This window comes from Salmo trutta, chromosome 15 (assembly GCF_901001165.1).
Source record: "Salmo trutta chromosome 15, fSalTru1.1, whole genome shotgun sequence".
Taxonomy (NCBI): Eukaryota; Metazoa; Chordata; class Actinopteri; order Salmoniformes; family Salmonidae; genus Salmo; species Salmo trutta.
The window spans coordinates 3,272,216-3,287,085 of NC_042971.1; the positions used below are offsets into that span (position 1 = coordinate 3,272,216).

General features: G+C 40.8%; 1 protein-coding gene across 1 annotated transcript; it reads left to right on the plus strand.

Moving 5' to 3' along the window:
* Positions 1-13,592: 13,592 nt before the first annotated feature.
* LOC115149657 (zinc finger protein 2 homolog) lies at positions 13,593-14,375 on the plus strand (the record flags this gene model as incomplete). The annotated part of the gene is made up of 1 exon (XM_029692602.1): positions 13,593-14,375. A coding segment is annotated over one exon (783 nt), but the record flags the coding sequence as incomplete, so codon positions are not given.
* Positions 14,376-14,870: the final 495 nt, after the last annotated feature.

Sequence of the window (14,870 nt, forward strand, 5' to 3'; positions counted from 1 at the left end):
GACTCTGAAACCAGGTTAATGGTGGTGTGTATTAGACTCTGAAACCAGGTTATTGACAATGGTGTATTAGACTCTGAAACCAGGTTAATACAGGTGGTGTGTATTAGACTCTGAAACCAGGTTAATACATGGTGTGTATTAGACTCTGAAACCAGGTTAATGACAGATGGTGTGATTAGACTCTGAAACCAGGTTAATGAAGATGGGTGTATTAGACTCTGAAACCAGGTTAATGACAGATGGTGTGTATTAGACTCTGAAACCAGGTAATGGTGTTGTATTAGACTCTGAAACCAGGTAATTGTTGTGTGTATTAGACTCTGAAACCAGGTTAATGACAGATGGGTGTATTAGACTCTGAAACCAGGTAAGTGTATTAGACTCTGAAAACCAGGTTAATGGTGTGTATTAGACTCTGAAACCAGGTTAATACAGGTGTGTATTAGACTCTGAAACCAGGTTAATGACAGATGGTGTGTATTAGACTCTGAAACCAGGTTAATGGTAGAGTGTGTATTAGACTCTGAAACCAGGTAATGACGATGGTGTGTATTAGACTCTGAAACCAGGTAATGCAGATGGTGTGTATTAGACTCTGAAACCAGGTTAATGGTGTGTATTAGACTCTGAAACCAGGTTAATGACAGATGGTGTGTATTAGACTCTGAAACCAGGTTAATGGATGTGTATTAGACTTGAAACCAGGTTAATACGAGTGTGTATTAGACCTGAAACCAGGATGGTGTGTATAGACTCTGAAACCAGGTTAATGACAGATGGTGTGTATAGACTCTGAAACCAGGTTAATGACAGATGTGTGTATTAGACTCTGAAACCAGGTTAATGGTGTGTATTAGACTCTGAAACCAGGTTAATGGTGTGTATTAGACTCTGAAACCAGGTTAATTGACAGATGGTGTGTATTAGACTCTGAAACCAGGTAATAGATGGTGTGTATTAGACTCTGAAACCAGGTTAATGACAGGTGGTGGTATTAGACTCTGAAACCAGGTTAATGGTGTGTTATTAGACTCTGAAACCAGGTTAATGGTGTGTATTAGACTCTGAAACCAGGTTAATGACAGATGGTGTGTATTAGACTCTGAAAACAGGTTAATGACAGATGGTGTGTATTAGACTCTGAAACCAGGTTAATGGTGTGTATTAGACTCTGAAACCAGGTTAATGACAGTGGTGTGTATTAGACTCTGAAACCAGGTAATGGTGTGTATTAGACTCTGAAACCAGGTTAATGGTGTGTATAGACTCTGAAACCAGGTTAATGACAGATGGTGTGTATTAGACTCTGAAACAGGTTAATTAATACAGATGGTGTGTATTAGACTCTGAAACCAGTTTAATGGTGTGTATTAGATCTGAAACCAGGTTAATACAGATGTGTGTATTAGACTCTGAAACCAGGTTAATGACAGATGGTGTGTATTAGACTCTGAAACCAGGTTATGAGAGGTGTGTATTAGACTCTGAAACCAGGTAATAGATGGTGTGTATTAGACTCTGAAACCAGGTTAATGACAGATGGTGGTATTAGACTCTGAAACCAGGTTAATGGTGTGTATTAGACTCTGAAACAGGTTAATGAGATGGTGTGTATTAGACTCTGAAACCAGGTTAATGGTGTGATTAGACTCTGAAACCAGGTTAATGACAGATGGTGTGTATTAGACTCTGAAACCAGGTTAATGGTGTGTATAGACTCTGAAACCAGGTTAATAGATGGTTGGTATTAGACTCTGAAACCAGGTAAGACAGATGGTGTGTATTAGACTCTGAAACCAGGTTTAATGGTGTGTATTAGACTCTGAAACCAGGTTAATGGTGTGTATTAGACTCTGAAACAGGTTAAGAGATGGTGTGTATTAGACTCTGAAACCAGGTTAATGACAGATGGTGTGTATAGACTCTGAAACCAGGTTATGACAGATGGTGTGTATTAGACTCTGAAACCAGGTTATGGTGTGTATTAGACTCTGAAACCAGGTTAATGGTGTGTATTAGACTCTGAAACCAGGTAATAGATGGTGTGTATTAGACTCTGAAACCAGGTATTAAACAGATGGTGTGTATTAGACTCTGAAACCAGGTTAAGAGGTGTGTATTAGACTCTGAAACCAGGTTAAGACAGATGGTGTGTATTAGACTCTGAAACCAGGTTAATGGTGGTGGTATTAGACTCTGAAACCAGGTTTAATGGTGTGTATTAGACTCTGAAACCAGGTTAATGAGATGGTGTATTAGCTCTGAAACCAGGTTAATGACAGATGGTGTGTATTAGATCTGAAAACAGGTTAATAGATGGTGTGTATTAGACTCTGAAACCCAGGTTAATGACAGATGGTGTGTATTAGACTCTGAAACCAGGTTAATGACAGTGGTGTGTATTAGACTCTGAAACCAGGTTAATGGTGTATTAGACTCTGAAACCAGGTTAATGGTGTGTATTAGACTCTGAACCAGGTTAATGAGATGGTGTGTATTAGACTCTGAAACCAGGTTAATGGTTGTGTATTAGACCTGAAACAAGGGTTAATAAGAGGTGTGTATTGATAGACTCTGAAACCAGGTTAATGATGTGTTGTATTAGACTCTGAAACCAGGTTAATGACAGATGGTGTGTATTAGACTCTGAAACCAGTTAATTGGTGGTATTAGACTCTGAAACCAGGTTATGGTGTGTATTAGATCTGAAACCAGGTTAATGGTGTTGTATTAGACTCTGAAACCAGGTTAAGGACAGATGGTGTTATAGACTCTGAAACCAGGTTAATGGTGTGTATTAGACTCTGAAACCAGGTTAATGGTGTGTATTAGACTCTGAAACCAGGTTATTGAGATGGTGTGTATTAGACTCTGAAACCAGGTTAATAACAGATGGTGTGTATTAGACTCTGAAACCAGGTTAATGACAGATGGTGTGTATTAGACTCTGAAACCAGGTTAATGCAGATGTGTGTATTAGACTCTGAAACCAGGTTAATGGTAGATGGTGTGTATTAGACTCTGAAACCAGGTTAATGACAGATGGTGTGTATTAGACTCTGAAACCAGGTATGACAGATGGTGTGTATTAGACTCTGAAACCAGGTTAATGACAGATGGTGTGTATTAGACTCTGAAACCAGGTTAATGGTGTGTATTAGACTCTGAAACCAGGTTAAAAGATGGTGTGTATTAGACTCTGAAACCAGGTTAATGGGTGTATTAGACTCTGAAACCAGGTTAATGGTAGATGTGTGTATTAGACTCTGAAACCAGGTTAATGACAGATGGTGTGTATTAGACTCTGAAACCAGGTTAATGGTGTGTATTAGACTCTGAAACCAGGTTAATTGGTGTGTATTAGACTCTGAAACCAGGTTAATACAGATGTGTGTGTTAGACTCTGAAACCAGGTTAATGACAGATGGTGTGTATTAGACTCTGAAACCAGGTTATGGTAGATGGTGTGTATTAGACTCTGAAACCAGGTTAATGACAGATGGTGTGTATTAGACTCTGAAACCAGGTTAATGGTAGATGGTGTGTATTAGACTCTGAAACCAGGTTAATGGTGTGTATTAGACTCTGAAACCAGGTTAATGACAGATGGTGTGTATTAGACTCTGAAACCAGGTTAATGTGTGTATTAGACTCTGAAACCAGGTTAATGACAGAGTGTGTATTAGACTCTGAAACCAGGTTAATGGTGTGTATTAGACTCTGAAACCAGGTTAATAACAGATGGTGTGTATTAGACTCTGAAACCAGGTTAATGACAGATGGGTGTATTAGACTCTGAAACCAGGTTAATGGTGTGTATTAGACTCTGAAACCAGGTTAATGGTGTGTATTAGACTCTGTAACCAGGTTATTGACAGATGGTGTGTATGACTCTGAAACCAGGTTAATACAGATGGTGTGTATTAGACTCTGAAACCAGGTTAATGACAGGGGTGTGTATTAGACTCTGAAACCAGGTTATGGTGTGTATTAGACTCTGAAACCAGGTTAATGGTGTGTATTAGACTCTGAAACCAGGTTAATGACAGATGGTTGTATTAGACTCTGAAACCAGGTTATAACAGATGGTGTATTAGACTCTGAAACCAGGTTAATGGTGTGTATTAGACTCTGAAACCAGGTTAATGACAGATGGTGTGTATTAGACTCTGAAACCAGGTTAATGGTGTGTATTAGACTCTTAAACCAGGTTAATGGTGTGTATTAGACTCTGAAACCAGGTTAATGGTAGATGGTGTGTATTAGACTCTGAAACCAGGTTAATGACAGATGGTGTGTATTAGACTCTGAAACCAGGTTAATGGTGTGTATTAGACTCTGAAACCAGGTTAATGGTGTGTATTAGACTCTGAAACCAGGTTAATAACAGATGTGTGTATTAGACTCTGAAACCAGGTTAATGACAGATGGTGTATTAGACTCTGAAACCAGGTTATGGTAGATGGTGTGTATTAGACTCTGAAACCAGGTTAATGACAGATGGTGTGTATTAGACTCTGAAACCAGGTTAATGGTAGATGGTGTGTATTAGACTCTGAAACCAGGTTAATGGTGTGTATTAGACTCTGAAACCAGGTTAATGACAGATGGTGTGTATTAGACTCTGAAACCAGGTTAATGGTGTGTATTAGACTCTGAAACCAGGTTAATGACAGAGTGTGTGTATTAGACTCTGAAACCAGGTTAATGGTGTGTATTAGACTCTGAAACCAGGTTAATAACAGATGGTGTGTATTAGACTCTGAAACCAGGTTAATGGTGTGTATTAGACTCTGAAACCAGGTTAATGGTGTGTATTAGACTCTGAAACCAGGTTAATGGGTGTATTAGACTCTGAACCAGGTTATGACAGATGGTGTGTATTAGACTCTGAAACCAGGTTAATAACAGATGGTGTGTATTAGACTCTGAAACCAGGTTAATGATGGTGTGTATTAGACTCTGAAACCAGGTTTATGGTGTGTATTAGACTCTGAAACCAGGTTAATGGTGTGTATTAGACTCTGAAACCAGGTTAATGACAGATGGTGTGTATTAGACTCTGAAACCAGGTTAATAAGATGGTGTGTATTAGACTCTGAAACCAGGTTAATGGTGTGTATTAGACTCTGAAACCAGGTTAATGACAGATGGTGTGTATTAGACTCTGAAACCAGGTTAATGGTGTGTATTAGACTCTGAAACCAGGTTAATGGTGTGTATTAGACTCTGAACCAGGTTAATGGTAGATGGTGTATTAGACTCTGAAACCAGGTTAATGACAGATTGTGTATTAGACTCTGAAACCAGGTTAATGACAGATGGTGTGTATTAGACTCTGAAACCAGGTTAATGACAGATGGTGTGTATTAGACTCTGAAACCAGGTTAATACAGATGGTGTGTATTAGACTCTGAAACCAGGTTAATGGTGTGTATTAGACTCTGAAACCAGGTTAATGGTGAGTATTAGACTCTGAACCAGGTTAATGACAGATGGTGTGTATTAGACTCTGAAACCAGGTTAATGTGTGTATTAGACTCTGAAACCAGGCTAATGGCAGATGGTGTGTATTAGACTCTGAAACCAGGTTAATAACAGATGTGTGTATTAGACTCTGAAACCAGGTTAATGACAGATGGTGTGTATTAGACTCTGAAACCAGGTTAATGGTGTGTATTAGACTCTGAAACCAGGTAATGGTGTGTATTAGACTCTGAAACCAGGTTAATGGTGTGTATTAGACTCTGAAACCAGGTTAATGACAGATGGTGTGTATTAGACTCTGAAACCAGGTTAATGGTGTGTATTAGACTCTGAAACCAGGTTAATGGTGTGTATTAGACTCTGAAACCAGGTTATTGGTAGATGGTGTGTATTAGACTCTGAAACCAGGTTAATAACAGATGGTGTGTATTAGACTCTGAAACCAGGTTAATGACAGATGGTGTGTATTAGACTCTGAACCAGGTTAATGACAGATGGTGTGTATTACTCTGAAACCAGGTTAATGGTAGATGGTGTGTATTAGACTCTGAAACCAGGTTAATGACAGATGGTGTGTATAGACTCTGAAACCAGGTTTGACAGATGTGTGTATTAGACTCTGAAACCAGGTTAATGACAGATGTGTGTATTAGACTCTGAAACCAGGTTAATGGTGTGTATTAGACTCTGAAACCAGGTTATGGTGTGTATTAGACTCTGAAACCAGGTTAATGACAGATGGTGTGTATTAGACTCTGAAACCAGGTTTATGGTGTGTATTACACTCTGAAACCAGTTAATGGTGTGTATTAGACTCTGAACCAGGTTATTGGTGTGTATTAGACCTGAAACCAGGTTAATGGTGTGTATTAGACTCTGAAACCAGGTTAATGACAGATGGTGTGTATTAGACTCTGAAACCAGGTTAATGGTGTGTATTAGACTCTGAAACCGGTTAATGACAGATGGTGTGTATTAGACGCTGAAACCAGTTTAATGACAGATGGTGTGATTAGACTCTGAAACCAGGTTAATGGTGTGTATTAGACTCTGTAACCAGGTTAATGACAGGTGGTGTGTATTAGACTCTGAAACCAGGTTTATGGTGTGTATTACACTCTGAAACCAGGAAAATTGTGTGTATTAGACTCTGTAACCAGGTTAATGACAGGTGGTGTGTATTAGACTCTGAAACCAGGTTAATAACAGATGGTGTGTATTAGACTCTGAAACCAGGTTAATGGTGTGTATTAGACTCTGAAACCAGGTTAATGGTGTGTATTAGACTCTGAAACCAGGTTAATGGTGTGTATTAGACTCTGAAACCAGGTTAATAACAGATGGTGTGTATAAGACTCTGAAACCAGGTTAATGGTGTTTATTAGACTCTGAAACCAGGTTAATGACAGATGGTGTGTATTAGACTCTGAAACCAGGTTAATGGTGTGTATTAGACTCTGAAACCAGGAAAATGGTGTGTATTGACTCTGAAACCAGGTTAATGGTGTGTATTAGACTCTGAAACCAGGTTAATGGTGTGTATTAGACTCTGAAACCAGGTTAATGGTAGATGGTGTGTATTAGACTCTGAAACCAGGTTAATGACAGGTGGTGTGTATTAGACTCTGAAACCATGTTAATCAAATTTATTTATATAGCCCTTCGTATATCAGCTGAAATCTCAAAGTGCTGTACAGAAACCCAGCCTAAAACCCCAAATTGCAAGCAATGCATGTGAAAGAAGCACGGTGGCTGGGAAAAACTCCCTAGGAAAAACTCCTGAGAAAGGCCAAAAACCTAGGAAGAAACCTAGAGAGGAACCAGGCTATGAGGGGTGGCCAGTCCTCTTCTGGCTGTGCCGGGTGGATATTATAACAGAACATGGTCAAGATGTTAAAATGTTCGTAAATGACCAGCATGGTCAGATAATAATAATCATTGTAGTTGTCGAGGGTGCAACAAGCACGTCCGGTGAAACAGGTCAGGGTTCCGTAGCCGCAGGCAGAACAGTTGAAACTGGAGCAGCAGCATGGCCAGGTGGACTGGGGACAGCAAGGAGGTCATCATGCCAGGTAGTCCCGAGGCATGGTCCTAGGGCTCAGGTCCTACGAGAGAAAGAAAGAAAGAGAGAAAGAGAGAATTAGAGAGAGCATATTTAAATTCACACAGGACACCGGATAAGACAAGAGAATACTCCAGATGTAACAGACTGACCCTAGCCCCCCGGCACATAAACTACTGCAGCATAAATACTGGAGGCTGAGACGGGGGATCAGAAGACACTGTGGTCCCATCCAATGATACCCCGGACAGGGCCAAACAGGCAGGATATAACCCCACCCACTTTGCCAAAGCACAGCCCTCACACCACTAGCGGGATATCTACAACCACCAACTTACCGTCCGAAGACAAGGCCGAGTATAGCCCACAAAATCTCCGCCATGGCACAACCCAAGGGGGGGGGGGGCGCCAACCCAGACAGGAAGACCACGTCAGTGACTCAACCCACTCAAGTGACGCACCCCTCCCATGGACGGCATGTAAGAACACCAGTAAGTCAGTGACTCAGCCCCTGTAATAGGGTTAGAGGCAGAGAATCCCAGTGGAGAGAGGGGAACCGGCAAGGCAGAGACAGCAAGGGCGGTTCGTTGCTCCAGCCTTTCCGTTCACCTTCACACTCCTGGGCCAGACTACACTTAATCATAGGACCTACTGAAGAGATAAGTCTTCAGTAAAGACTTAAAGGTTGAGACTGAGTCTGCGTCTCTCACATGGGTAGGCAGACCATTCCATAAAATGGAGCTCTATAGGAGAAAGCCCTACCTCCAGCCGTTTGCTTAGAAATTCTTTGGACAATTAGGAGGCCTGCGTCTTGTGACCTTAGCGTACGTGTAGGTATGTACGGCAGGACCAAATCGGAAAGATAGGTAGGAGCAAGCCCATGTAATGCTTTGTAGGTTAGCAGTAAAACCTTGAAATCAGCCCTTGCCTTAACAGGAAGCCAGTGTAGAGAGGCTAGCACTGGAGTAATATGATCAAATTTTTTGGTTCTAGTCAGGATTCTAGCAGCCGTGTTTAGCACTAACTGAAGTTTGTTTAGTGCTTTATCCGGGTAGCCGGAAAGTAGAGCATTGCAGTAGTCCAGCCGAGAAGTAACACAAGCATGGATTATTTTTTCTGCATCATTTTTGGACAGAAGTTTCTCGATTTTGCAATGTACGTAGATAGAAAAAAGCTTGTCCTTGAAACAGTCTTGATATGTTCCTTCTTCAAAGCGAGATCAGGGTCCCAGAGTAACCCGAGGTCCTTCACAGTTTTTTTTGATGACCGACTTGTACAACCATCCAGGATTAATTGTCAGATTGCAAACAGAAGATCTCTTTGTTTCTTGGGACCCTAGAACAAGCATCTCTGTTTTGTCCGAGTTAAAGTAGACAGTGTGCAGCCATCTCCACTTCCTTATGTCTGAACCACAGGCTTCTAGCGAGGGCAGTTTTGGGGCTTTCACCATGTGTCATTGAAATGTACAGCTGTGTGTCATTCCGCATAGCAGTGAAATTAACATTATGTTTTCGAATGACATCCCCAAGAGGTAAAATATATAGTGAAAACAGTAGTGGTCCGAAAACAGAACCTTGAGGAACACCGACATTTACAATTGATTTGTCAGAGGACAAACCATTCACAGAGACAAACTGATAGGTTTGAAAGGTCATTTTCCACCTTCACAAGTGCAGTCTCAGTGCTATGATGGGGTCTGAAACCAGACTGAAGCGTTTCGTATACATTGTTTGTCTTCAGGAAGGCAGTGAGTTGGCTGCGCAACAGCTTTTTCTACAATTTTTGAGAGGAATGTTTTTTTTTGTAATTTCTGGGTCAAGATTCGGCTTTGTCAAGAGAGGCTTTATTACTGCCACTTTTAGTGAGCTTGGTACACATCCGGTGGATAGAGAGCCATTTATTATGTTCAACATAGTAGGGCCAAGCACAGGAAGCAGCTCTTTCAGTAGTTTAGTTGGAATAGGGTCCCAGTATGCAGCTTGAGGGTTTAGAGGCCATGATTATTTTCATCATTGTGTCAAGAGATGTAGTACTAAAACACTTTAGTATCTCCCTTGATCCTAGGTCCTGGCAGAGTTGTGCAGACTCAGGACAATAGAGCTTTGGAGGAATACGCAGATTTAAAGAGGAGTCTGTAATTTGCTTTCTAATGATCATGATCTTTTCCTCAAAGAAGTTCATAAATGTATTACTGCTGAAGTGAAAGCCATCCTCCATTTGCGAATGCTGCATTTTAGTTAGCTTTGCGACAGTATCAAAAATAATTTTGGATTGGTTCTTATTTTCCTCAATTAGGTTGGAAAAATAGGATGATCGTGCAGCAGTGAGGGCTCTTCGATACTGCACGGTACTGTCTTTCCAAGCTAGTCGGAAGACTTCCAGTTTGGTGGGCGCCATTTCCGTTCCAATTTTCTGGAAGCTTGCTTCAGAGCTCGTGTATTTCTGTATACCAGGGAGGCTAGTTTCTTATGACAAATGTTTTTAGTTTTTAGGGGTGGCAACTGCATCTAGGGTATTGTGCAAGGTTAAATTGAGTTCCTTGGTTAGGTGGTTAACTGATTTTTGTCCTCTGACATCCTTGGGTAGGCAGAGGGAGTCTGGAAGGGCATCAAGGAATCTTTGGGTTGTCTGAGAATTTATAGCACGACTTTTAATGCTCCTTGGTTGGGGTCTGAGCAGATTATTTGTTGCAATTGCAAACGCAATAAAATGGTGGTCCGATAATCTAGGATTATGAGGAAAAACATTAAGATCCACAACATTTATTCCATGGGACAAAACTAGGTCCAGAGTATGACTGTGGCAGTGAGTAGGTCCAGAGACATGTTGGACAAAACCCACTGAGTCGATGATGGCTCCGAAAGCGTTTTGGAGTGGGTCTGTGGACTTTTCCATGTGAATGTTAAAGTCACCAAAAATTTGAATATTATCTGCTATGACTACAAGATCCGATAGGAATTCAGGGAACTCAGTGAGGAACACTGCATATGGCCCAGGAGGCCTGTAAACAGTAGCTATAAAAAGTGATTGAGTAGGCTGCATATATTTCATGACTAGAAGCTCAAAAGATGAAAACGTCATTGTTTTTTTTTTTGTAAATTGAAATTTGCTATCGTAAATGTTAGCAACACCTCCGCCTTTGCCGGATGCACGGGGGGTAGGGTCACTAGTGTAACCAGGGGGTGAGGCCTCATTTAACACAGTAAATTCATCAGGCTTAAGCCATGTTTCAGTCAGGCCAATCACATCAAGATTATGATCAGTGATTAGTTCATTGACTATTACTGCCTTGGAAGTGAGGGATCTAACATTAAGTAACCCAATTTTGAGATGTGAGGTATCACAATTTCTTTCAATAATGACAGGAATGGAGGAGGTCTTTATACTAGTGAGATTGCTAAAGTGAACACCGCCATCTTTAATTTTGCCCAACCTAGATCGAGGCACAGACACGGTCTCTATGGGGAAAGCTGAGCTGACTACACTGACTGTGCTAGTGGCAGACTCCACTAAGCTGGCAGGCTGGCTAACAGCCTGCTGCCTGGCCTGCGCCCTATTTCATTGTGGAGCTAGAGGAGTTAGAGCCCTGTCTATGTTCGTAGATAAGATGAGAGCACCCCTCCAGCTAGGATGGAGTCCGTCACTCCTCAACAGGCCAGGCATGGTCCTGTTTGTGGGTGAGTCCCAGAAAGAGGGCCAATTATCTACAAATTCTATCTTTTGGCATGACCTAGAGAGTTACAACCTACTGGCATGACCTAGAGAGTTACAACCTACTGTAGTCTACTGGCATGACCTAGAGAGATACAACCTACTGTAACCTACTGGCATGACCTAGAGAGATACAACCTACTGTAACCTACTGGCATGACCTAGAGTGATACAACCTACTGTAGCCTACTGGCATGACCTAGAGAGATACAACCTACTGTAGCTACTGGCATGACCTAGAGAGTTACAACCTACTGGCATGTCCTACAGAGATACAACCACTGGTATGCAAGCATTTCTAAACTTTCTTCTGACTTTTATGGGGTATTGTGATATCATTATGGGGTATTGTGATGTCATTATGAGGTATTGTCTGAAGATTGATCATTAAAAAAAAGTAATCCATTTCAGAATAAGGCTGTAACGTAACAAAATGTGTAAAAAGGGAAGGGGTCTGAATGCACTATGTTCTAGGGCTGTCCCAAATAAAAAAAAAAAAATAGTATTTTATTTCTACCAATGGTTGAAATGTTATGACATGTATTTTTCCATATAGACACACCCCATGTGTTTAATAAAATCAACTGTATGTGCAGAACTTGAACTGAACTGATGCTTCAAGTTTTTGATTAAATAATTAACACACACAAATGATTTGAGGAAGCCAGAGATCAATATAACCAGAAGAAAATAACCAATTCCCTACCTGCTGCTGGCATTCGTAAATTCTGACGTTCTGCTCCTGAAGTTTCCGGTAAAACCGGCAAACTTTTTTCATTTCCATTTGAAGTGCCAGTTTATCTTACAATTTCTACTGATCTGCGTGCCAGTTATGAACGAGTTACAACACCTGTTTGGCCCCGCCACTTCCTGGGTCGGTGAAGTGAGATATTACATTTAAGGAATAAATCCGAGTCTCACGCTCATCACCTGTGGAATGCAGGGCTTCCAGCGAGGTGTGGATTTAAGAGTATGTTGTACCTAGTTTCCCTCCTTCAGGGAACAGTAGTTGTAGTCACAACGTTTGGATTTAATAGTATGTTGTACCTAGTTTCCCTCCTTCAGGGAACAGTAGTTATAGTCATAATGTTACCCTTGTCATATGCTGTTTTTTTGTATTCTGAAATGCTCTCTAACTATGTAACATTTTTTGTCTCCTTATGTTACACTGGGAAAACAGTTTTATGGGCACAGAAATCCTAAGTCATTTCAGAGTTTGCTAAATCCAATGGTTTTAACCTAGAGTTACCTTAACTTTATTGACGACACCCAAATGGATACTGTCATTAACGTGGGTCTTAAATAATTACACTTAATACTTAATACTGTAGCTGTTTAGTTAGCTGATCCAGGAAATCATTTTCTGAATGACTCACATGACAAACATCACGACATTTGTTGTTAGGTGAAGTTATGGGTCCTACAGTAGGTCTATGTTATTCTTAGGTGAAGTTATGGGCCAATTTGCCAAACACTTAGTTTACAAACCCTCATTGTCAGGCTGATGGAAAAGCCAAAGAGCATTTTACTGGTTGAAGTGTTTTTTTTAAGTACAAAGCGGTTGATTTGCGATGACGACACAAACATTATATTAAACAGAACATTCAAACGAGCCTTACAATTTTAATCCAAAGTAGTGTGAAATGTACTCATAAGCAACCTGGAAATGGAGGTTACTCCCCTGAGTTTTCCCCCATTCACATTCAGAATACATTGTGAAAAACTAAAATCTTTGTTCACCATTTTGGCTCCAGGCAGATACAGTACATCCATAACTATCGGTTTCCTCATTAGCAGGGAGGAGTTTCTACAACTAAATTGCATGTGCATCCCCCTCGTGCCGCAATTTTAGCAAGCACAGAAAGGGGCCTATATTAGAGACCAAAAGTTGTCTGGCACACTGCTTAGAGTTTCAACAACATGAATAACTTATTTTTAGCCTACAATCATCGATGTTACTACTAATGTCAAAACAAGACAATATATGACAATTTTTGCTCATTTTAAGACAATTGTCAAATAATTTTTACATTCATTACAGATGTCATTTCTTGTACAACATCATGGCTACGCCATTGGCATCATCTTTTACAGTGGATTTCTGCTGTTGTGGGCCTTTAACCATCTGTCTGACTTTGTTGTTCACACAGGAGAGAGACGGGACTACCGTGGGTCCTCTGGGGAGCCTCAACAACCTCGTGATGATGACAGGGCAGAGAGGAGTCTCTCCAGATCAGAACACCTCAAGAAACACCTACAGAGATCCACAGGGAAGAGAACTCACTGCTGCTCTGACTGTGGGAAGAGATTCACCTCCTCAGCAGGCATTAAAATTCATCAGAGAATCCACACAGGAGAGAAACCTTTTAGCTGTACTCAATGTGGGAAGAGTTTTACTACATCTGGCCATCTGACTCTACACCAGAGAACACACACAGGAGAGAAACCTTATATCTGTGGTAAATGTGGGAAGAGTTTTACTGAGTCTAGCAGTCTGACTCAACACCAGAGAATCCACACAGGAGAGAAACCTTATAGCTGTGCTCAATGTGGGAAGAGTTTTGGTCAATCTGGAGATCTGACAGTGCATCAGAGAATACATACAGGACAGAAACCCTATAGCTGTGATCAATGTGGCAAGAGTTTTGTTGGATCTGGTCTGCTGACATTACACCAGAGAATCCACACAGGAGAGAAACCTCATAGCTGTGATCAATGTGGTACTAGTTTTACTACATCTAGCCATCTTATTGTACACCAGAGAACACACACAGGAGAGAAACCTTATAGCTGTGATCAATGTGGGAACAGTTTTACTCAGCTAAGCAACCTGATATCACACCAGAGAACACACACTGGAGATAAACCTTATAGCTGTGATCAATGTGGGAAGAGTTTTACTCAGCCAAGCAACCTGACACGACACCAGAGAACACACACAGGAGAGAAACCATATAGCTGTGATCAATGTGGGAAGTTTTTTTTTACATCGAGCCATCTGAAGATACACCAGAGAACACACACAGGAGAGAAACCTCATGGCTGTGATCAATGTGGGAAGAGGTTTGTTACATCTGGTCAGCTGACTTTACACCAGAGAACACACACAGGAGATAAGCCTTATAGCTGTGATCAATGTGGGAACAGTTTTACTCAGCTAAGCAACCTGATATCACACCAGAGAACACACACAGGAGAGAAATCCTATAGCTGTGACCAGAGACAATCTGATTAAAGATCAGAAAACACATGAAGGAGTTGTTTCATGATATCAATGAATTAATGTCACAATGTAGAATGTTTTAACATTGTAGAAGGAGTATTTTAATGATGTCACAATGTAGAACCCTAAACGTTTGTTCCCTGTTCTATTGATTTCAACATGATATGGATATTAGCCTCAGGGGGAAAATCCAGGCTCTGAAATGGAAGAGTTACTATTTATGAGATTTAACAAAAAGTGACTAACACAAAAAGAGTTGTGTTACACATACCACGTTGTTGACCCACTTGAATCAAAATGCAACACTTCAAAATGTAGCTAGGTGTTTTCGACAAGTTGTCCTCTAACCAGTGATGTACACATTATTCCCAGATTCCATGCAACCTC